The sequence below is a fragment of the Convolutriloba macropyga genome, chromosome 6, assembly GCF_964194025.1.
Source record: "Convolutriloba macropyga chromosome 6, txConMacr16.3, whole genome shotgun sequence".
In the NCBI taxonomy this organism is placed as follows: domain Eukaryota; kingdom Metazoa; phylum Xenacoelomorpha; order Acoela; family Convolutidae; genus Convolutriloba; species Convolutriloba macropyga.
The window spans coordinates 55158254-55181635 of NC_134473.1; the positions used below are offsets into that span (position 1 = coordinate 55158254).

At 33.0% G+C, this 23382-nt stretch overlaps 2 protein-coding genes across 3 annotated transcripts in view; one reads left to right on the forward strand and one right to left on the reverse strand.

Moving 5' to 3' along the window:
* LOC142341776 (uncharacterized) overlaps nt 1-23382 on the forward strand; it is a 645707-nt gene that overhangs the window by 417569 nt on the left and 204756 nt on the right. The gene's annotated exons all lie outside the window — the stretch shown is intronic.
* LOC142341058 (rhodopsin-like) overlaps nt 1-23382 on the reverse strand; it is an 84358-nt gene that overhangs the window by 45462 nt on the left and 15514 nt on the right. The window contains exons 3-4 of the mRNA XM_075391900.1: nt 5212-5345; nt 4707-4928 (exon numbers count right to left, since the gene is read on the reverse strand). Of these exons, the coding sequence (XP_075248015.1) occupies nt 4707-4928; nt 5212-5345 (356 nt within the window). The remainder of the gene's footprint in view (nt 1-4706; nt 4929-5211; nt 5346-23382) is intronic.

Genomic DNA, 23382 nt, shown 5'->3' on the forward strand with positions numbered 1-23382 from the left:
TTTTTTGTGCCTGCAGTTCCATCTTTGACTGACGACGTTGATTTTGGAAGCAGTTTCTATGTCCCACCAGTTTTGTATATTATCAGCCATTTTCACATCTTCTGTGAAGCACAAACGACAAACATTTTATCTTCTTTTGCCCGTCATAAGTCCACTGATTAACCAACCTAGCTCGGATAGAACGGCGACAGATTCAATTCATGTTCCGATCTTGTAGTACCATGGGCGTTGTAGCTCGTAAGCATCATGACCAAGGATGATGCAATTTTCCATGAAGTGATGGTTTTATTAGTTAGAACACTCAAGTGTCAGCAGTTTTAAGTCCGTTGAATGTAATTCTAATTTGTGTTTCCCAATGACATTGATGGGTGTGTAAACGCTTCGTTTGAAGGCAGCTTTGATTGCAGTCCGCTATTTTGAGAGGAAATTTTCGGAATTTAGGTCTTTCTTTCCGTGTATGCCAGCTATGTTGAGCGTAACAGCGGTGCCCTGTGCTCATAAGTTGTTCTACACGTTAGTTGATTGATGAAACGTTGTTCCACTGTCGAAGAAAGCATACGTCTCCAGTTTTTAGCCAACGCTCTGTATTCAGAACGCAAATATCTGAAGATATCTTGTAACTTCGGTACTCTGGTTGATTGTTTCTGCGCTTGCGTTGACTGCGTGATTGCCTTCGTTAATTTGATTTTATGAGTGTAGCAATCGATTGTGCTTCTTGATCCATCCATTGATGCCGCAGGCATTGAATTTAACCCTTTGATTGCATTTGGGTTGCCTAGTCAACCGTAACATAAGCGTTGCTTCCTCACTGCTGTGTGCCGATTGTTCACACTCATGTTCCGGAATGGTAGACGGTTCCAATTTTAATGAAGACCCCGAGCTAGTGGACAGTATTCACTTTGCATTTACTTCTTGTTCGAGCTGTCTTCTTCCTTCCGCTTTCCCTTAAAAACTGAAAAGCTTTTCTGCATGAATGCCATCCTAGATAGTCATTTTACAAAGATAATCAGATCAAGCCAGTGTTTGTCTTTATCATCAACATAGAGTCACCACACCTTATTGAGCACTTCAGGTAGTTTATCTGCTGCCATGAACAGTGTCGATCTTGATGAATGCTCCATTAATGCTCCATGAAACAACATAGGACTGCCGATAAGAGACCAATCAAGATATTGATCAATTTGTTTGCCTGTCAGTAGCGTCTTCATTTGGCCCATCTTCTCTGAGTCCATTATTGGGTATTGATTTAGTTAAGCAATGTATATACTAGAACACTAAGTCCATTCGAGAGGGTTAACATCAAATTTCTTCAATTTTAGCTTTGGTAGTCTACTTATACCTAAGTAACCATCATTGTATCATAAAGCAACTCTGGTGGAAACGTCTTGGTCTTCAATACTTAAGGACTGGTCGCGTGAACTGCGACATTATGAGAGGTGACTATGCCTGTTAATTTTAGGGGTTTCTCCGAAGCGAGCTGTTGATCGATCTATTGATAGAAGGCTGTCAATTCTACTGGCCCATTCTGAGGCATCTTTTTTCTTAAAGATCTAAGTGAACGGTGATTTATCTTGAGCACTATTTGCTTGGGAACAAACATCATCATTCTCTAATGCTGTTCTCTTCACTTTGCATTCTAGCTCACGCCCTTCCTCAAATAGTAGATGATTGCTTTCAAATTCCTTCATTTTAATCTCCAGTTCTAGTTTTCTCCATTCAAAAAGTGCCTGTTGTAGTTGCAAATTGGTTTCAAATTTGATATCAAATTTCATCATCGTTCTTTACGCCTTTGCTTTGCTGAGTGTGTTTCCGATACATTCTCCGTATCCTGACCGCTTGCTGTTGCTCCAATTTGTACTGCTCGAGCAACAGGGCTGTCCGTTGAATAGTTGTTCTGCTCTCGCTGTCATTCACTCCTTGAGTTGCATTGCTTTGCTTTGCTTTCAATGCTGGTTGCATGTCTTTGCATATATATGCAAGCCAATGACAGTCCAAACTTTCTTTGCACTTCCTTGCTTCTTGCAAATGTAATTCAGCGTAGTTTGCTGGTAAGGCACAAGTTTGTTTTGACGCTGCAGTTACTTGGTTATTTCTACTTCTAGAAAGTGAACAGTCTGCTAGTAGAAGACCTTTAATTTGTTGGGTCGATCCGAAACTTCAATTATTTTGTAACCAAGACACTGTTAAGTGTTAACTTCTTCCAATTAGCTTTGAAGAAGCAATGTATTTGTGAGCTGCTATCTGTAATGATTCTCTCTGCTGATTGCTGCTTGTGCATGAATTGCATGATTGCTGTTCGATTTTGCTTTGCTTTAGTCCAGTCAAACAGGGTGCGCACTTCAATTTTTTTCAAATTGCACTCTTTTGTTTACCTCACTGGCCTTTGCTGTTGATTCCTTTGGTTTTAAACGGTTGCAGCCTTTGCCACTCTCTTCATCAGATTGGACAACAGTTTGCCATCCACTGTCCGGGTCGGCAGACCAAATGTAACAGCTCCGCTCTTATCAAAGACCAGGAAAACCTCACACCTCCCAGTTCGTTTCAGCGGATTCAAATCTGTCCAGATATTACGTTTTTAATTAACTTGTGTGAACTCTTTTATCCACTATACTCGAGATTAACGTTGCATTAGGTGATACTCAACCAATCTTTTTAACTAATTGTTCAGCTTTGCTGTTTAAGAAACTTTTTTCGCTCAGAATAACAAAATATTCCAAATTGAAAAAAATCAAGTTTTTGGAGTTTTGTTAATAACTCAAATTATAAATCAAAATCAGAAATACCGCTGTAGCAAGATACTAAACACAACTTCAAGTAACTGTCAACTAAATTTCAAGATTGTAGCGAATCTCCTCGTTAAAGGGGCGCTTTCAAAGCAACTCAGATACTATAAATCCGATTCAGCTTAGTAAATAAGTCTTGTTTCTCAATTATCCTCAATAACATCTGTCAAAACTAGGCTAGGCTACTTCAAAGCAAGTAGGAGAAACTGAGCTCATCCTTAGCACAAAGTTTCTCTTACTTTGGATCTTTCTTCATGAGAAGGATAGATTGAGAATATCAAAGTTAATTCTCTTTTCATAGTCAGTTTCACAAGTTAGTTAAAAACTGTACAATCAAAAAGATGATCTAAAAAACGATGATATGATAACAAGTACATTAACAAGAAAGTGTGCTTCAATAAGCATTGTATATCAGCTTAATGAAAACTAAAACGGAAAATTTCAACTGATTTTTGGTAGTGTTTCAAGCTTTTTTTATGCTGCTAGTCACCTGGTTTTACAAGTGCGATTGGTTACAGATAAAGATGTCGACGGATTTATTAACAGTTTTCCATAACGTCACCGTTGCAGTGTAAAATTGACGTCATGGGAAGTAGGTTAGCTATATAGAACTTTTGTCGAATTTTCCGTACCAATAACAGGTTGATTCGCAAATTAATCTCCTATAATCTGATGCAATATTATTAAGTCGTAAAATCGTTTTGCTGATGTTCCGATAGTTTGAAATTTCGTGTCACTTCATGTATGTTATTCACATACTAATAATAAATTATAAGTATAAAAGATGACAAAATTGAACAAAATCAATATACCATAAAATTTCGCTTGTCATGCTATTCCTACTTCATTGCTGGATTTGCCCTTCAAATTACTTGTTTAGCGTGAAGCCTGGCCTCAACAAAAATAAATTTCACAAAAATTTTAAGAGAGTTTTTTTAAGTTTCATTTTTTTAAAGAACTTTTAATTTCGGATGCGTGATAGCTAACTTTTGGATAGAGTCATCTTGAACTTTGAAGACTTAGTATTCTATTCACACAGACATGAATAGAAATTTGCTTTGTTAAAAAATGCTGTTATTGTACCATATCAATTTGTTTTTCGGGAAGAAAAACCAAAAATTCAAAAGTTAAAAATCTTTTTGTCATTGAAGCGCATTAGTAAGCAGTAACATCCTTACACAGTGAGTTGTTGCATTTTTAAAGGAACAAGCAAGCATCGCAGGGATGATATCAAGACAACAGGTGATAAAATTGAGCTATAATTTAGTAACTCCGTACTATTGTATCATAAGATTTAAACAAAAATAGCTCACTTAGCAAAGCAGTTTCTTTCATATTTATGCGCTCATTCTGACCAAACCCGCTCATTCTGGTTGAGCTATGATGCAATAACAATTTGTTCGAAAAAGCAACGGAGGATGGTCACGGGAAAACTAAATTGAACGCATGGACTTAACGTGAACTACTATTAATACGAGCCACGTCATGTGAAATTGTCACACATAAAAAAACCCCAAAACCTGTTTTCTAAAATCTGCATTCTTATTTAAAACCTGTAATTATTTATTCATTGTAACTTTAAATGAACACTATTTGCTCACCCTATTTCAAATGAATTGATTTCGAACGATAGTGCATTTCAAACTATTATCTATAGAATTGAGCATTTGGTTCTAAAATAATTAAAGCCTGCCTTTTTTTGAGAAGTTACATTTTACAATGTAGCCGATTCGGCTTTCAAGAGTTTTCAACGATACTGTATTTGCATCTTGTCACAAAGATAGCCCTCCACACAAAATGGTCGCAACGAAAAAAGAAATCATGGAAGAATAAAATTCATAGCACGCAAACAAGTTTAGAGTGATCCGTATCAGTTCACAGCTGATATCGACGCACATTTGAAACTTTCCGAACATTTCTTACCGTTTAGAACAAAGTTGCCGTAGCCCAAGTTGGGAATCAGTGCGAAAATGGAAGCGTATAGCCAGACAAAAGTGATAATTTTCCTGGATCTGGACTTGCTGGCAATTGATTTGGCATCTGCCGCAAATGATATCATAATGTATCTGTCATATGCAATGGCTGTCATCGAAGAGATCGATCCCAGACCTCCGAAAGTGGCAAAGGTACCCGATATGCGGCAACCTAGAATAATATGCATCATTTTAACAATTTGGGTATGTTGGCAGCATATAACCGATAAGTGTAACCGGCTGAAATCTTATTATCAAAACAATATCAATGGAAACATCACTTGGAAAGTTATTTTTTCGTTAATATGGGTTAAGGAATGTAAAGACTTTGTTTTATGGGAAAGGTGCGACATGATTATTGAAATCTTATGTACCAGAATGTATTTAATTAAATACCAGCTTTCAATATTCTTTCTAGATTTTAAAGACCTCATCAAGAGGAGGACTATACTGACCAGCATTTCCGAACTGCCATCCCTTGACAAGACTGGAGTAGAGGAATATGGGCTGGCAGGACATCATCATGATAGTATCCACCACTGCCAAGTTCAATAGCAACATGTTCTGAGGAGTCTGCAACCTCTCAACCCTAAAAGAACAAATGATCCAATGAAGTTTCGGCAATGATTATGAAATTTTTATTGCGTAATTAGCTCCTCACAAATATCTAGCAGATACTTATCAGCACTCATGAGACAATAAATTGCCTGACTAAGAATTTGTAATATATTAAATTCTTAAACGATAAAAATTCAGCCTTACACAATTACAGAATAATAAAAAAAAAGTCAGCCTAGCCTGTAAGATCTGATCAGCTGCTCATTCAAATGTTTAATGAGTAGCTTAAATAAGCTGCCATTTGCGTTCCTTCGCAGAACCTTAATGAAAATTTTTTTAAAAATGCCTTTAAAGCTTTTTGTTCCGACCCCACTTGTGGGGGGGAGGAACTATATACTCAAACGGGTTTTTTTTTGTTCAGTGATATTTGACCGATCGATATATTCGTCGTAGAGAAATGTGAGTGGTATCATTAAAAAGCTGGTCCAGCGTAGAATTCAAAATTAAAAAGATTTTTTTGATTTTCGGTTTTTTCGAGGAGTTATCGAGGATTGAAATTTTGTGTGAACACGGGATATTTGTTCACTTTTAGTGTAATTTTTCTCAAAAGTTGAATATTTGCTAGAAAAATAGTATTTCAAAACTAAATTTCACGCCAAAAATGAACCAATTTTGTGTTCCTATTAGACTAAAGGCGATAAAAGATACTAGTTCTGGTCTCATAGGGAAGTTCACTATCAAAAAAAATTCGAATTCTATTTGAGAGCTCTTTTTTTTTATAAAATTTCTCTTTTTTGTGCTTTTTTAAATTCACCTAGAGACAATTCACTTTTTATATTTATGTTCTATTAACAACAAACCTCCTTTACATTCAACTGAAGCCCAATGAACAAAATTCATCGTTTTCAAGGATTTGCTCATGTTTTTTTGGCTTCGATTCTGAGTTTTCGTAATTTTAAATAAAATTTTTAGTTTCTCTTTGAGGTTTTACAAACTTTTGGAGTCCTTTGGCATGAATTCATTGACTAAAAGTGTAAAAAGTTCCATAATGAGCATTAGGTGAACATATCTAGTGCTTTGAGGGAACAGCTAATGGCTGTTAAGACTTAAAAAAAAAATTTTATTTTTTTTGAACATTCAGGAATCGTAAACTCATTATCGTGAACTGTAAGTCAGTACAGGGGTGAAAGCACCCTCCTCCTTCATTCTGCAACCAAATTCAATCTGGTTAGCCATTTTATCTTCTAACCATTGGCTATATGACTTCAATGCCAAGTTCAATAGCAACATATTCTGAGGAGTCTGCAACCTCTCAACCCTAAAAGAACAAATGATCCAATGAAGTTTCGGCAATGATTATGAAATTTTTTTATTGCGCAATTAGCTCCTCACAAATATCTAGCAGATACTTATCAGCACTCATGAGACAATAAATTGCCTGACTAAGAATTTGTAATATATTAAATTCTTAAACGATTAAAATTCAGCCTTCCACAATTACAGAATAATAAAAAAAAGTCAGCCTAGCCTGTAAGATCTGATCAACTGCTCATTCAAATGTTTAATGAGTAGCTTAAATAAGCTGCCATTTGCGTTCCTTCGCAGAACCTTAATGAAAATTTTTTTAAAAATGCCTTTAAAGCTTTTTGTTCCGACCCCACTTGTGGGGGGGAGGAACTATATACTCAAACGGTTTTTTTTTGTTCAGTGAATTTTGGCCGATCGATATATTTATCGTAGAGAAATGTGAGTGGTATCATTAAAAAGCTGGTCCATAGTTCTGGTCTCATAGGGAAGTTCACTATCAAAAAAAATCGAATTCTATTTGAGAGCTCTTTTTTTTTAATAAAATTTCTGTTTTTTGTGCTTTTTTAAAGTCACCTAGAGACAATTCACTTTTTATATTGATGTTATTTAACAACAAACCTCCTTTACGTTCAACTGAAGCCCAATGAACAAAATTCATCGTTTTCAAGGATTTGCTCATGTTTTTTTGGCTTCGATTCTGAGTTTTCGTAATTTTAAATGAAATTTTTAGTTTCTCTTTGAGGTTTTACTAATTTTTGGAGTCCTTTGGCATGATTTCATTGAATAACAGTGTAAAAAGTTCCATAATGAGCATTAGGTGAACATATCTAGTGCTTTGACGGAACAGCTAATGGCTGTTAAGACTTAAAAAATTTTTTATTTTTTTTGAACATTCAGGAATCGTAAACTTATTATCGTGAACTGTAAGTCAGTAAAGGGGTGACAGCACCCTCCTCCTTCATTCTGCAACCAAATTCAATCTGGTTAGCCATTTTATCTTCTAACTATTGGTTAAATGACTTCAATGACACAAGATCTCAAAAAATAAAAAAAAGTTTGGATATTTTGTATTATTGGTTACTTTTGAAACCTTATCACATTCTCCAAATATTAGTATCTCCCATTGGCTTACAGAAGATGTTCAGTGGATCACAGATAAAAATTTCATGGTAAAAATTTACGGTTTAATTGGCTTCGACACCTTCTTCTCGCATTTTTCTTTTGAATTTTTGGTTTTTGCCTGTTTTTGTTGTTGTTTTGATAGTCATAAGACTTTTTGAGATATCTTATTGACTACCTATGCATGAACAAAGTAAGTGTACTCCCATGGAGGCATCTTCGAGCGTATTTATTGACTTCCGTCAAAAGCTATTGAAATTAATGGCTGTTAAGAACTTAAAAATAATTTTTCGAAACATTTTTTTGAACCTTAACAAATCTTAAACTTTTTTGTGAACTGTTAGTCAGTGTCAGTATTGACAAGATCCACTTGCTTTCTATTGCAACTAAAATTAATCTGGATAGCAGTTTTATTTTCTAACTATTGGTTATATGACTTCAATTACACAAGATTTCAATTCATTTTTTTTAAAAATTTTTTTTGATATTTTTGTATTATTGTTCGTTTTTAAACTCTTATCACAGCATCCAAACATTTAACACATTATCAAAAATTAAATCTAGCTCCATTGGCTTAAAGAGGACGTTCAGTGCATCACAGATAAATCTTTCAGTGAAAAGCTAATGGTTTAATTGGCTTCGACACTTTCTTCTCGCACTTTTCTAATGAATTTTTGTTTTTGCCTGTTTTTGTGATTGTTTTCACAGTCATAAGACTCATTGTGATGTCTTGTTATTTATCTACGCATGACAAGCAACCTTTGTCTCCCATCGGGTTCAATCTGAGCGTAGTTATTGAGCACCGTTGAAAGATTTTGAGTTTAATGGCTGTTAAGAGTTAACAATAACCAATCCTAATTTATTTTTCTCTGGTCAATGTCAATACTAACAGAATCCCTTTCCGTTCTTCTGAAGCCAAAATTAATCTGGTTAGCGGTTTCATCTTCTACCTATTAGTTTTAAAACTTCAAAGCCACGAGATTTCTTATTTTTTTTTTAATTTTCGGGTACTTTTATTTTATTTTAGGATCCTTTTGAAATCTTATCATATCATCCTATTTATGATAGTCCCATTAGTTAAGGGAAGAAGTTCAAAGAATCATAGATAAAGTTTTCAGAGAAGAGCTTACGAGTTGAATTGCTTCGACATTTTCTTCTGGCACTTTTCTACTGAATTTTTGGTTTTTGCCTGTCTCTGTTGTTGTTTTCATGGTCAATAAATTGTTCTAAGGTGTTATTGATGAAATATGGCTGGCAAACAAACTTGTTGTCCCATCGAGGCATAACTTAGCGTATTTACTGGCTTCCGTTGAAAGCTAATGAATTTAATGTGGTTGATAATACGTGTTTTCTCGAAAATTTCGTGGTACTAAAGCTTTTGTTCAGATTTGTTGATTTTTTGAAATTATATTGATAAAAAGAGAAATCCCATTGTTCTTAAAAACAATAGAAATTAGAAAAGTTTTCAGTGAAAAGTTCCATTTTTTTAAATGCCTTCGATACTTTTCTCGCTCAAATTTTTCTTGATTTTGCTGTTTTTGTTCTTTAGGTAGCCGTAAATTGATGACAGGTCTCATAGGCTTGTAATTGAGGGTTGCATGATTGATGTTACCCGAAGCAGTCAGTTCATAGCGAATAGTCTTAAAGTTTATGATAAACATTTTGAAATATTTTTCCAACTTTTCAGTTTGTTGTTTTTTTCGTCAAATTGTAACTTCTTTTCGTCTATGAGAGGTGCCATCCAATTTCTTGTTTTTCAAGAAATAACATATCTTTAGATATTATTTTTCACTAATATTTTGCTTGTCGGACAATATGCGTTTTCCTGAACGTTTATTGAGTCGCCAATTTTTGTGTTTCTTTTTCTCTTCTTTCAGAACAATCGCGTAATAACAGATCCCAATGGTTTTAAAATATGGCCCAAGTAAAGTAATTTAATCTCTCAATGTAAATCTTTCAGCTGAATTAGGAGAAATAACAATTGAAATAAGATTACACAATATTCAGATCATAGCTAATGATTTTAATGGTAGCAATAGTTTGTGTTTTCGCAAATCGTTTGTAATTTTTTGATATTCTTTAGTGTTCGTTTCTATGGCTTAGTCTAACCAAAGACAGATCCTTTTGGTTTTGTAAAGACCTTTTAGTAATTTATCAAGGATTATTTAGTTAAAAAGCTAATGATTTTTAAGATTTTTGAAACTTCTTGGCGTAAAAAATATTGATTAATTTATAAGTTTCGCCTCACTGTTCGTTCTTTTTGTCGGCTCGTTACCTAGTCTCATTAAGAAAACTCTCCATCTGCTGTATAGTTAGGAAAAAGTAAATTTGCGTAGTTAAGGTTTTATCTGACTGCTTTTTGACGTTGTTACTAGGTGCTTTTAAACTTAGATATTCCGTTTTTGACGTGAAATTTTTGTTTTTGCTAATTTTGTTGTTTGTTTTATTTGTCGCGTATTCTCTTTAATGTCAGATCACGTTGGCGCTGTAATGATTCATGGCATTATGTATTTCAATTAGTAGATAGGTTGTGTAACGATTGTTTTAAACTCAAACATCTATTTCTTTTATCGCTTCATTTGTTTGAAAATTTTGTCAAAAATGTAGATGAGCTCGGGTCGGAACATCATGTGCCAACGCACATTAACGAGCTGCCTTGTTGATCTTTAGAAGTATAATTTCTTAGACATCAAATTAAGCAAGTCCTTCTGTCCCTCTAGTATGTTATGGGCGTTTCATTACACATTTTTTGCACATAAAATTCTTATTCGATTTTCCAAAAATAGTAGTTTTTCAAGGCAGTGAGTACGTCAGTGAGCATGTCAAAGCAGTGAGCAAGTTTTGGTTAGATCTTAGAAGAAATGATAAATTCTGACAAGTATCTTTCATAAATCCTGACAAAATCTAACATTTGTTGGTAAGTATCTCATAACATCCCTTCCATTAATAATATTATGGAAAACTGAAACGAATCTTATCAGATTTTACATGATAAAAAAGTTACCAAAGGCGGAACGGAATTATTTTTGTGTAAAAATTAATAAGGCCTTTTTGATAAAGTTTTCGATTTGACGCTCTATAAGATCTTAAACGATTTAAAATTGAGGAATAAAGCTGACTAGAATGACCGAAAAAACCTTAAAATAATTCAAAATGTTTTATGCCTTCCCTTGACGGTAACATATAATTTGAGTTTTTCAGATAGGAATTTGTTACCAATTTGCCTATAAAAGACCCCTCGCTGATCCGTAACAAAGAAGGAGCTCATTTGAGGGTCTTTTGCAAATTTCATTTTGACGTTTTTTCCTTTCAACCTGAGTTAAACAACATTTAGCTCTTTTAGGACACACAACAGGTTCTGTGGGCAATTATTGTCCCGACTTCACTTTTATTGGGGAGGGCGGATTATAGTGGAGGGGGGCATTTTTGCCGAACGATATATTAGTGGTATAACAAGAAAGCCCGTCAAACCTAGAATCGTGAACTGAAACGTTTTTCAAACAAAAATTTGTTGATTACAAAGAGTTATCGATAATTAAACTTATTAAAAATGTTGTAAATATTTGACTGTTCGAAGTAATTTTTGTTCACATTTTATGGACATTACTGTCATTTTTTTTTAAATTTTGGCTCATTTTTTTTTTACTTTTTTTAATTATCCTGTGATTTAGTTGCCGTGAAGTTATAACCTCGAAACTATTGTCGATCTCATCATGGTTTTTTGGAAGAAAATAAATTTGAATTGGAAACAGTTTTTTGGTTATTAACGCAATTTTTTTAACATGTTGCCAATCGAATTCTGTTTCCTCTGTTATTCTCTCTACTTTCCAGCAGAAGTTATAATTAAGAGATGCATGTGTTTTGAAGGTTAAAATATACTATAGTCTGAATCAGTGTGTTGGCAACTAACGTTCTTTTGATTTGACACGGTGTTTTGAATAATTTTTGTTCTCATGAGTCTTGTTGTCTTCTATCAGGGTTTAAATGCACTTATATTTTAATTTCAGTTACGGGTTCAAGGTGTAGATTACTTTGAAACTAATTCATTTTTTTGTGATTTCATTATAATTGTTGTTTTTGTGTCGTTTTCATTGCAATGTAGGCAAAAAAATTCTCAATAATTGCAACAGTGTCTAAAGAGAGCATTATGAAAGATTTCACATCGTAGTTGAAAGTCTTTTTTACTGTAACACTAATTATTCTCAAAGAACTAGTAATGAACTCTGAGTGAAGAAAGTTTTCGTTTACATTTTTCTTGCCTTTCAACTTCATTAACCGAGGACTTCATAGTTAAATGTGAATTATATGTGATTTGGATATGAAAACTATCTGATTTGGCTAAGTTTTGAATACTTTTAAAAGATTTGAATTTATTTGTTCTTATTAATTGTCAAATCACCTAGGTTGATCGATGGCCAATCAAATTGGCTTTCTAAGAAGGCAAAACTGAACACGAAACTGAATTTCTCAATATCTTAAGTTTTACTTAAAACTTGTTAAAACGTTTTTCTAGAACTTTTACCGCTAATTACTTTTTATCGAGCTGCAACTTATAATCTTGCTAAAATAACCCTAGTTCGATCCTACATAAAAATGGATGCATAATTTTTGTAGTTTTGTTTAGTATTGGTTAAATTGAGTTTGCTGTCTTGTCTATTCATCATAATAAAAAAACTCCGATGAGCCATCAGATGAGGTATCATTCAGATTACATAGTGATTCCAATTAACAGCTTATTCAATCGCCCAGCAAGACATACACTTTAAACAACTTTCTTATTATTTTTAAATCTCGCCTTAAATTGGCTCTTATTTAAGCACATCGCTGTTAGCTTTGTCAATTTCTTGCTATGTTTAAATTGGAATTTCTGTTGGCGTTCTAGCACTTATAAGTACCAATTAGCTAACGTTCTCAACATATCAATTCAGGTTTTTTGAAGCCGATAATCTTCCGAAAATTTCAATTTTTATGTCTGACATTCTTTTAATTGACCTTCTCTCAATTGTCCCGTGTTCAAAATTGCGTATCTAAAATTGAGTTCACAATTTTGGCACCAAATCTATTTGCAGAAATTGGAGGTCTACTTCTTCAGAGTATATTCAGAGTTGCATACATGTCACGTAAATAGTTGGTTCTTACCTCGTGTCTATCTAGCTATAGTTACACAGTATACACATTCCATCAGATTTTGCATTCTCACGTAACAATTATAGTTCAGAACAGGGATATTTCACTTCTGGATTCTCGTAATACAGATCTACATTGAAAATACAAGTCTACACACGCTTGATGATTTGATGATAATGAAGTTGTCAAATAATTGAATTTACTTTACAGATTTTAGTTAGGTAGCAATTTTAGTTTCTGGTATTATAAGTTGTTTACTTGAAAACTTGATTTCTTTACCTAAACAAACTGCGTTAGAAATAATTTCAAGTCTACCGCTGTTTCAATCTAGTCAATTTAAGAAGTGTCAGCTGAACCTTTTTCATTTTTGTTTGTTTTTTGTTGGAATATATCAAAATTTACACCAAAAAAACTGTTTTTGCAAAGTTCCAAAGTTTTTCGCATTGGTCAACAGTTAAGCCAGGAATATGGATGAGGTCGCAAATTTATGTGCTAACAAACAATAGCGAGCTTCATAGTTTTTGCAATATTAATTGTCGGACATGACAGCTCCAGTCTTATTTTACCGTTCAGCTGGACCTCAACAATAACAAGAATGTTTTTAGAATCCAGCATTCATTAAAAATTTTTTAGAGATTTGTGTAAGCTCTAGTAACATCCCTCATTTCACCTAGGTAATGACAATTACGAAATATGATTTTACAAAATTAGTGACAAAGGACTATATAATAAAATACTCTGTTGAATTGAATCGACATGAATCGCCTAACGTTGGACAAGTTGATCTTGAAAAACGAGAGGTGCAATTTATTTCAGATGGATTTTGGCCAGTTGATATTATTATGGGTGCAAAAATTCCGTCAATAGACGGATTCAATTCTTCAAATTCAGATTTATAACCTGAAGCAGCAATTATTCGGCTTTCTGTGCCTTATGCTAGCTAATCTCACAATCAGTTTTGTTTCAGCAACAGATTTAATATATTGATAACTGCAATTTAGGAAACGCAAAAGGCAAGAAGCTGAGCTTGAGAAAATCACGCGAAAAATGAAATCGAGAGAATTCTTCAGAAAAAAATCAAGGAAAATGAAGCATTTGAAATATAGCCAGTATAATACAGGAAATGACTCAGAGCGATGTTAGATTTAATCATATACTTGCTTACACTAAGCCAGAAATTTCAAAGAAACGAATTATAACGCAATAGAAAGTGTTTTTAAAATTGTAGAAACAGATGTTAGTTCCAGGGTTTCGGCTCGGTGCAGGAGCTGGTGGGAGTGGGGTTAGGGGCGGGGGGGGGGGGTTTGCGCGCGTGTGTTAGGTGTTCATATTGGTGGTGTATGTGGGTACGTTGCTAGCTAGCGAGGTACTTAGTTGGGGGAGGGGTATTTATTTGAGGACTCTCTGTAGTTAAGGGCGGGTAGGTGGAGGGTAGAGATAGTTGAGGGTGGCTGTAGTTTGAATAGGGGCAGGGACTGTTTTGAGAAGAAACATTATCAAAATGACATTTCGACCTTGGATGCTACCAGCTGTACCAATTTACCATTAATTAGAAATCAATCTACTGTTAATGTCCAGTGATCTAACTAGAAGTCAACGTTCTAAAGCAGAATTAATAACGTTCTAAACCAGAAAAACAAAGGAGTGAAAAATCAAGTCATCAAGAAACTTGCTGCAAGTAAAAAAACCTGTAGAATACCAATACTCCTCTTCGATTCTAAAGGGTCCTCAGGGCTAACACAGTTGACAGTATTTACACGTTTACAATAATTGCTTCAAACTGCGTTTGAGATCAATTAACAATTGGCTGAGAACATCTCATTTACATCATATCACAGAAAGAGAGACAAAATTATGATGTTTTTTTTGACATCTTGAAATACGTGTTAAAGCCTATTTTAAAGCCAAATTTTCTTGATAGAGGGTTTCATCATGAAAGCTTTCTTTTGAAAAAAAATGCTGACACCTTGCTGTTTTCAGCATATCTGTATCTTTTATCAGAACTTCTATATGGAGGTTTCATTATGTTCAGTTATTAGAAATTTTTGTGAAGTTGAAACGCAAGCGAACGTTCGACCATCTGTGAGCATACATAAATTTAAACTTTGACCATTAGAAGGTTCGCTTGCGTTTTAACTCAATGCTTCGTACTACAAAGCTGCCGTTGTGAAACAGTAAAACGATCATCAAAGACTTTTAAAGACATACCATTAATGCTTTGAACGAGATGTAGCAATTTTAAAAAAGTGCACCCGTACTTAATCATTTTGTGTTCGGACCAATATCATCATCTAGTTCATCTAAAAATGAACTCAAGTTGAATGCAACACTTGTGTTATTCCCTGATTTTTTTTTTTGGGGGGGGGGGGGGGGGATTAGTTTACAGAAAAACTCCAATTAATTTATTAATAAAAGAACTCAGAAATCAATTTTGTGATATCAAACGCACGCAATTTTTTCCCGAAGAGTACACTAAAAGTGTCCTTTGAATCCCATAATCTGTTATCAACTTAAAACTTGCCTTATAAAAACTCAAGTGGAACAAAAAAGGCTATCTTTTCCACATGAAATTAGGGAAAACCCACTAAGTAGCGTCCACAGGAAACAATAAGTTCCTGAAGCTCATTGGCCATTTCAAAGTTGAACTTCTTTCTAATTATGACCAAATACCACATTCAATGATAGAATTTTAAATATATCTTTAATGTGAAAATTTGCACGCGCTTTTTTATCTTGGTTTTAAATGTAAATTGCATCATTTGTTCACGCATGATTTAAGCTTGCAGTCAACAAAGTTTGCAAAAATGGGACTACGGTAAATTTAATACCAGCTTCAAACGACGAATACTGAACATACTTTCATAAAAACCAGGTGAAACTAAAAAGCAATAATGAATAAATTATTATGCAAAAAGAAAGACATTTATTTAATTGCTGGTGAACTTTAAATCAGCAGTCTACTATAACTGTTCAATTAAATGACAGAAAGTGTCTCGCGTTTTTCAACTGGTCGAAAATATTATTTTGACCTGAAAATTATTTCGACCAAAATTTTAAATTTGATAAGCAACTTTGGAAAAAGACTTCAGACAATTGCCCGTCAATACTAAAGTTTTATCGTTTTATTTTGAGACCAACAAAATTCAAAAAGTCCTCAAAATTGATAATAGATGTTGAGAAAGTAGAGGACAGCTATCCAAATTAAATAAAAACCCATATTGTTGTTTTTAAGTAAAAAAAGAGAGAAAAACTGTGCTTTGAAAAAGTTTCTTTTTTCTTTTTTACCTTTGAATATCTCATCTTCTTTTTAATTTACTGATTATTAATTATACTTATTATTGAGACTTTTAATTGATACTTTTAACAAGGAGGCTCGGTAATGTGCGATAGTACATAAGGTTCCGACCCCGCTCATCCATAATTTTGGCACATCTGTCTACCAAATGAGGAACAGATAGAAAAACCCAAAAATTGTTTTTGGGAATCCCGAAAAACCCAAAAAACAATCCCCAAAAGAACCCCAAAAAACTAAAGTGTTTTTCAAAAAAATAGTGTATTAACGAAAAGATAGCCTCCAACGCAAATAACTCAATGGAGTAAAAATTGATGCACTAGATTGAGATATGCCAATATTAGGAAAGCGATTGAAGATGAACAGCAAAATCAAACAACAACAAATATTAATTACATCAAAAACTTTATGTCCGTTTTAAAAAACAAAACTCAATAACAAAGTCAGCTTACCGTCAGATAAAACTGAAACTAAACAAAATACCTTATAAATCACAATGGGATCAGTTCATAAAAAACGTTTGGTAACAATTAGAGAAAAAGAACAAAAAACAGCAAAGGTTTACGATCACCATTGCTTCTATTGAAGGACATTAAGATCTGTCCATATTCAATTTTTAATGCGGCTAAAAAGAACAACAAAAAGACCACAAACAAAAGAAAACTTGCCAGAAAACGCCGTCGAAGCCGTAAAGCCATATCTTAAGCCCTCAAAATATATTTGATTGCGCCCTCTTCAGACACCAATAATGTATTATGTGGCCTTTCATTTAAGGGACTAAATAAAAAGTAGACAAACAAGAAAAAAAGGGCAGAAGTAAGTAATACTTTTAATTTTTTTCGAAACAAATTACTTCCATAATCATGAAAGCCATCAGTTACAAAATGGATAAATAAATTAGGTTTGTTTAATCGTCCACAAGAATGCATTGAGACCTGCAATTATCCAGAATTTGTCTACAATAAGAACGTCAATTATGACAAAAGTCAAATTAGTTTACTTTTTTCTGAAAACCGGTGACGAAGCCAGTAAGGTCTTAACAAATTCTTTCAAAAATTTAGATTTTGCCACACCAATCTCTTTTGACACCTTCTTTTGACAACAATGATGCAATATTTAACCTGTAGTCAACATGACTAGGTAACAAAAACACAAAAGTAAGAACAAAATTGTGAATTCTTTTTTTGAAAACAATTGCTTTCAAAATCATGAAAGCCATAAGCTATCTACTAATATCAGAATATCGGCTCATCACCTCATCTTTGAAAAAGCCAATGAAATCTTTCATTACACAGGAAATTTCATACGACTAAAAAGACCAATTGAAAACAACAGTTTAAGACAAAATCAAAAAATCAAATTAAACTCTTTAAGAAATAAATGTCGAAGCAATTAAAACTATAATATATATCTTTCAGGATTTTAATATGTTCAAATGAGTTTTATGTTTATGGCCAATAGTGCGATATGAAAACTGTCAATAATGTGATAATGTGACAAAGACTGGCAAATATCTAAAAAAAAAAATCTGAAATCTAGTAGTTTCACAGCCAGAAAACAATAACTTAAGGCATAAAACCGCAATAATGATTACATTTCAAATCAGTAGAAAAGAAAAGCATTCTTTCTCTGCGGACACTGAGCTTCAAGGTGTCCAAATAAAAAAATATAGAGGAAAAGTTCATTAAGCCATTATTTATTTAAAAATCAAATGTTTTTAAAAGTCAAAACATCCATAAGCTTTCAATTAAAAACTAAAAGCATTAGCTTGGAGCTGTTGAGGAAGCGAATTGGACCTATCACTCCTGAGCTTTGATTTGATATGTTCTGTTCTTTAATTAAAATTTAAATAAATCAATTTTAAAAAAAAAGACGGACTGATTACAACCCGAATACTTTTTGGATTGTAACAGTCCTAGATTGGTCCAAAATTAGCCCTGCTAATGCTTATCGTCCATTAGAAACCTTCAATTTTATGAATTTTATGGATATAGATATTTTGTTAGTTAAAAACTCTTAAAAATAAATTCTGCGTTTTTGATAATCAACTATTAAAGTTAGCAAAAAACGGCAAACTTCTAATTACAGAGAACTCTCAACAGAAGTTGAAGGACAACTAGCTCCATTTTGAGTCAACAGAGGTTGTATTAGCTTTTTTGGGGGGTTGTACTTCCAGCAAAAGTTAATCAAAGTGAAGCTTATTAAGTGCTGTTTTTGATGAAAAATGCTGAATTTTGCAATTTTTAGCCCAAATTTTTGAGAAAAAATTAAATCAAATAATCAACAATACGTTTTTGTCTTTGACAACAAGACCAACAGCACTAGTTTTAACATTTTTAAAAAAAAATTGACGGAAATGTAGGCAAAAATCCGGAAAATGTGAATAAAAACAACGGAATTAACACTACTTTTCTCATAATTTCAAACCTCCATAACTTCCTGTAAAAAATGAAAATTTAAAAAATCTTTTTAATTCTATATTCTACGCGACGAACTTACTAGTGACACCAGTCTCAACTCTCTACCATTTATATATCGATTGCCGAAAATTGTCTGAACAAAAAAAACCCATTTGAGTATATAGTTCCTCCCCCTTCAAGAGGGGTCGGAACAATTATTCCTTTTACGCAGTTAAAAAATCAATCAGCTTTGATTAGTCATCTGATTGATTAGCAATTAATTCTGAGTGAGGATGTTACCTTGTGGTAGTGATATCAAAATGGATTTATCAATGGTACGACATAAATTTGGGTATAGTTTTTAATAAATCAAAACTCAATTTACGGAATGGTGTTGTATGGAGTTGAAAAAGAGGCTCGCCAATGTGCGTCCACGCAATTTTCCGACCACACTCATCCAAATTTTAGGCTTAATAGTGTACCAAAGGACGCTTAGATAGAAAAATTTAAAAAATATTAAAGGGTAGTGCATTATTTCCTAATCAAGTATTCTTTTTTCCATGGACAATTTGCAATCAATTAAACTTACAAGTTACGAGATCAAATATGTCAAAAAAAACCCCAAAGATTAAAAGCGTACACAAAATCAAATTACAAAACACATAACGGACGGTTTTGGAAATTTGTCCTAATATTAAACCACTTTCTCGTTCTGGAAAGCTTAAATTAATTTGCTCGATTCGTTGCAGTTGATTATCAAACGCCCAGTGTTACAAACAATTTGCCATTTTTTAAATCAGTTTGTTTTTTTAAATGATGAATTGAAGATTAACCGAAAGCTATGCAATTCATTATATTATAAATTTAATATAAAAAACTTTAAAAAGAAATATCTTGAATTAAATCTGTTGGTTGAATCAATTAGCAGACACGATAAAATTGTTTAGGGTGCGTTAAAAAAATAGGAAAATTCTCTCTAAGTTTATGGAAAAAAACTTAATGATATTTCAGATTTGTCTTTAGATTCTTCCAAAATTCTTTAACTCCAGAACTATCTCATAGAAAAAGGCAAAAACAGCCCTCGTTTGAGTTGATGGAGATTGTATCAGCTGTTTTTGGGACTGTACTTTGTGCGGGTTTGGACAAAATGAGCGCAAAATGCCTATTTGAAGCCATTTTCTATGAAAAAAGAAAACTTTAGCTGAATAGGTCAAAACAAAGAGTGCAGCAATCATCTGTCAATGTAAAACAATTAACATGCTCCTTGGCCATTAACAATTTTAATCAAAACTATTTCAGCAAAACTGTTCTAAATTTGAGTGAAAATTACGGAAAATCTGAACAAAAACAGCTGATATCAGCCGAATGTTCAAAAAATTTAAACCTCCACATTTCCTCAAGTTCGAAGAAATAAGCATTGACAAACACAAAAATTAATATGATCTTTTATCAAAGATCTTCGAAAGGACAACAGATAACAATGATTGCAGGGTCGGGTGAATCAAAGCAAAAATCACCTTTTTTATACTACTATATCAACTTTTCGGGCAAGCAATAAAACATCACCGGGAATTTAAACTAATCATCTATGTTCGAAAAAACAAGCTTGCAAATTTTTAAGTAAAATGGTCTCCTTCATAACTTAAACATTCTCAAAATACACAGTAATTGTACTAGTACAGCAATTGAGTATTAGTACTAAAAAGTCGGTGATTTGGAGACCAAAAGTCTTGTCAAGTTAATGTTTAGAGGAAAAACCCACAAAGTTTTCTCACCTTTATTAATTTATTTATTTAGTAACAAACTCGCTTAAATTACTCTTTAGTTTAAACAAAAATTTTTGCGCTATTTGGAAATTTCTGTTCCACATGCTGACTCACACCAGCCTTATTGTTGCGACCCCACTTGTACGGGGGAGAAACAAAATACTCAAAAAGGTTTTTTTGTCCGACAATTTTGGCCGATCGATAAGTTAATCGCAGAGAAATCTGAGCGGTATCATTAAAAAGCTGATCTAGCGTAGAATTCAAAATTAAAGAGATTTTTTTGATTTTCGTTCTTTTCTTGAAGAATTATGGAGGATTGAAATTTTTCTTCAAATTAAGACATTTTCTATAAAAAATAGTATTTCAAAGTTAAATATTAGTCCAAAAACTGAACGAATTTTGTGTTCTTAAGACTAAAGACGATAAAAGGACTAGTTCTGCTCTGATATGGAAGTTAACTATAAAAAAACTCGAATTCTAATTGAGAGCTTTTTATAAAACTTTTCTACTTTTTTTGCTTTTTAAGTCACCTAGAGACATGTCACTTTTCAAATCGAAATTCCGTTAATGACAAACCTGCATTACAGTCAAATGAAGCCCAATGAACAAAAAATGCGTTTTCGAGGGCTCGCACTTTTCTTTTTTCGAAAAAGTTTTTTTTTGAACAATAACCAATCCCAATATTTTTTGTGAACTGTTTTTCAATCTCAGTACTAACAGGATCTCTTTCTTTTCTGCTGCAGCAAAAATTAATTCGGTTAGCGATTTTATCTTCTACCTTTTAATTTTAAAGATTCAATGCCACGAGTTTTCATAATTTTTTAAAAGATTTTCCGGATAGTTTTTCCTTTTTTTGGATTCGTTTAAAATCTTATTTTATTACCCTATTACTTATAGTTCCCACTGGTTTAGGGAAGACGTTGAAAGGATCATAGATAAACTTTTCAGAGAAGAGCTTATGATTTAAATTTCTTTGACACTTTCTTCTGGCACTTTTCAATTGAGTTTTTGGTTTTTGCCTGTCTGTTTTGTTGTTTCCATAGTCAATAACTTGTAAGGTCCTATTGATGAAGCCTGAATGGCAAACAAACTTGCTGTCTCATCGAGGCAAAACTTAGCGTATTTAATGGCTCCCGTTGAAAGCTAATGAATTTATTGGCAATGATACAAAGAGTTTTCTCAAAAATTTCGTGGTTCTAATGTATTTGTTAATATATGTTGATTTTTGGAAACTATTTTGATAAACCGAAGAATCCACTTGCTCTAAAAAATTAACTTAAAAGAGAAAAATTTGTAGTGAAAAGTTCGTTTTTTTAATGCCTTCGACACTTTTCTCGATCAATTTTTCTCTTGAAATTGCTGTTTTTGCCTGTTTTATTCTTTAGGCCGCTCTAAATTGTTGACAGGTCTCATAAGTTTGTAATTTAAGATTTAATGAACGATGTTACTCGAAGCAGTCAGTTCATAGCAAGTAGTCTTAAAGTTTATGATAACTTTTTCAAATATTTCTCAAAGTTCTCAATTTTTGTTGTTCTTTTCGGCAAACTGTAACTTAATTTCATCATTGATAGGTCTCATCCAACTTCTTGTATTTAAAAAATAACATATCTAATGGTATCATTTGGCAATGTTGTTTTGTTTGATAAACAATATGCCATTTTATAAACGTTTTTTGAGCGTTCAATTTTTGTATTTCTTTTTCTCTTCTTTCAGAACAATCGCGTAATAACGGGCCCCAATGGTTTTCAAATGTGGCCAAAGTAAACTTATATAATCACTCAGTATAAATCCTTCAGTTGAATTAATAGACTTAACAATTGGACTAAAAATACATAAAATTCAGATTATAGCTAATGATTTTAATGATAGCACAAGTCTGTGTTTTCGCGAATCGTTTGTAAATTTTTGAGTTTTTCTTTAGTTCGTTTCTGTTGCTTAGTCTAATCAAAGACAGATCCTTTTGGTTTTGTAGGGCTTTTTAAGTAATTTATCATGGATTATTCAGTTAAAAGCTAATGATTTGTACGAATTGACAAATTTCTTGTTTTAAAAAATGTTGATTAATTTTTGAATTTCACATCATTGTTCGTTCTCTTTGTCGACTTGTTACCTAGTCTCATTAAGAAAAACTTTCCATCTGCTGTATAGTTAGGAGAAAGCAAATATGAACAGTTAAGGTTTTATCTGACTGCTTGTTGACGTTGTTACTAGGTGCTTTTTGATTTAGACATTCGGTTTTTGCCGTAAAATTTTTTATTTGCTAATTTTGTTGTTTGTTTGTTTTTGTATCGTAGTCTCTGTACTGTCAGATCTCGTTGACGCTTTAATGAGGCATGACATTATGTAATTCAATTAGTAGATAGGTTTTTGTAACGATTGTTGTAAACTCAAACATCTATTTTGTTATCTCTTCATTTGTTTGACAATTAAGTCAAAAATGTAGATGAGTTCGAGTCGGAACATCATGTGCGAACAATACAGGTGTTGTTCAATCGTTCCTCTGTTCGGTCGCTGTTTTCAAAATGCTTTTGTCTCCAATATACAACACCATGTTTACAGCGCAAAACATAAATAACAATCAATAAACATAAAGTGCACTTTGCAAAGAATTTTTTTACAAAAAAGACCAATTTAAGTTAACTTCAAATCCTGCTGTGATTATTAGTTAAAGAGGGTGATGGGTAATTTATGTCAAATTTACTGAAAGTACTCTCTGATAAAATTTTTTAAAAAATTTTGCTATCCACAAACCCCGTAATTTGAACAGCAATTTTACGAGATGGCAGGCAATTAAAACAATTATTTTCACTAGTTGCCCATACAATAAAGAAAACATATAAAACGGACGTTTTCAAAAAGCAGAGAACAAACTTCTCAATTGTGTCGGCTTTTGTAGTTTGACGCTCTGTCATAAAGTATTCCTTCTTCATGAACAATTGCATCCTTTCAAGAAAACGAAAGGGTATTTTTTTCAGGTGTTAATAATTCATAATCAGTTAAAATTGCATGTTACAAGATTTAGTATGTCAAAAATACCTTAAAGATAAAATCTGTATA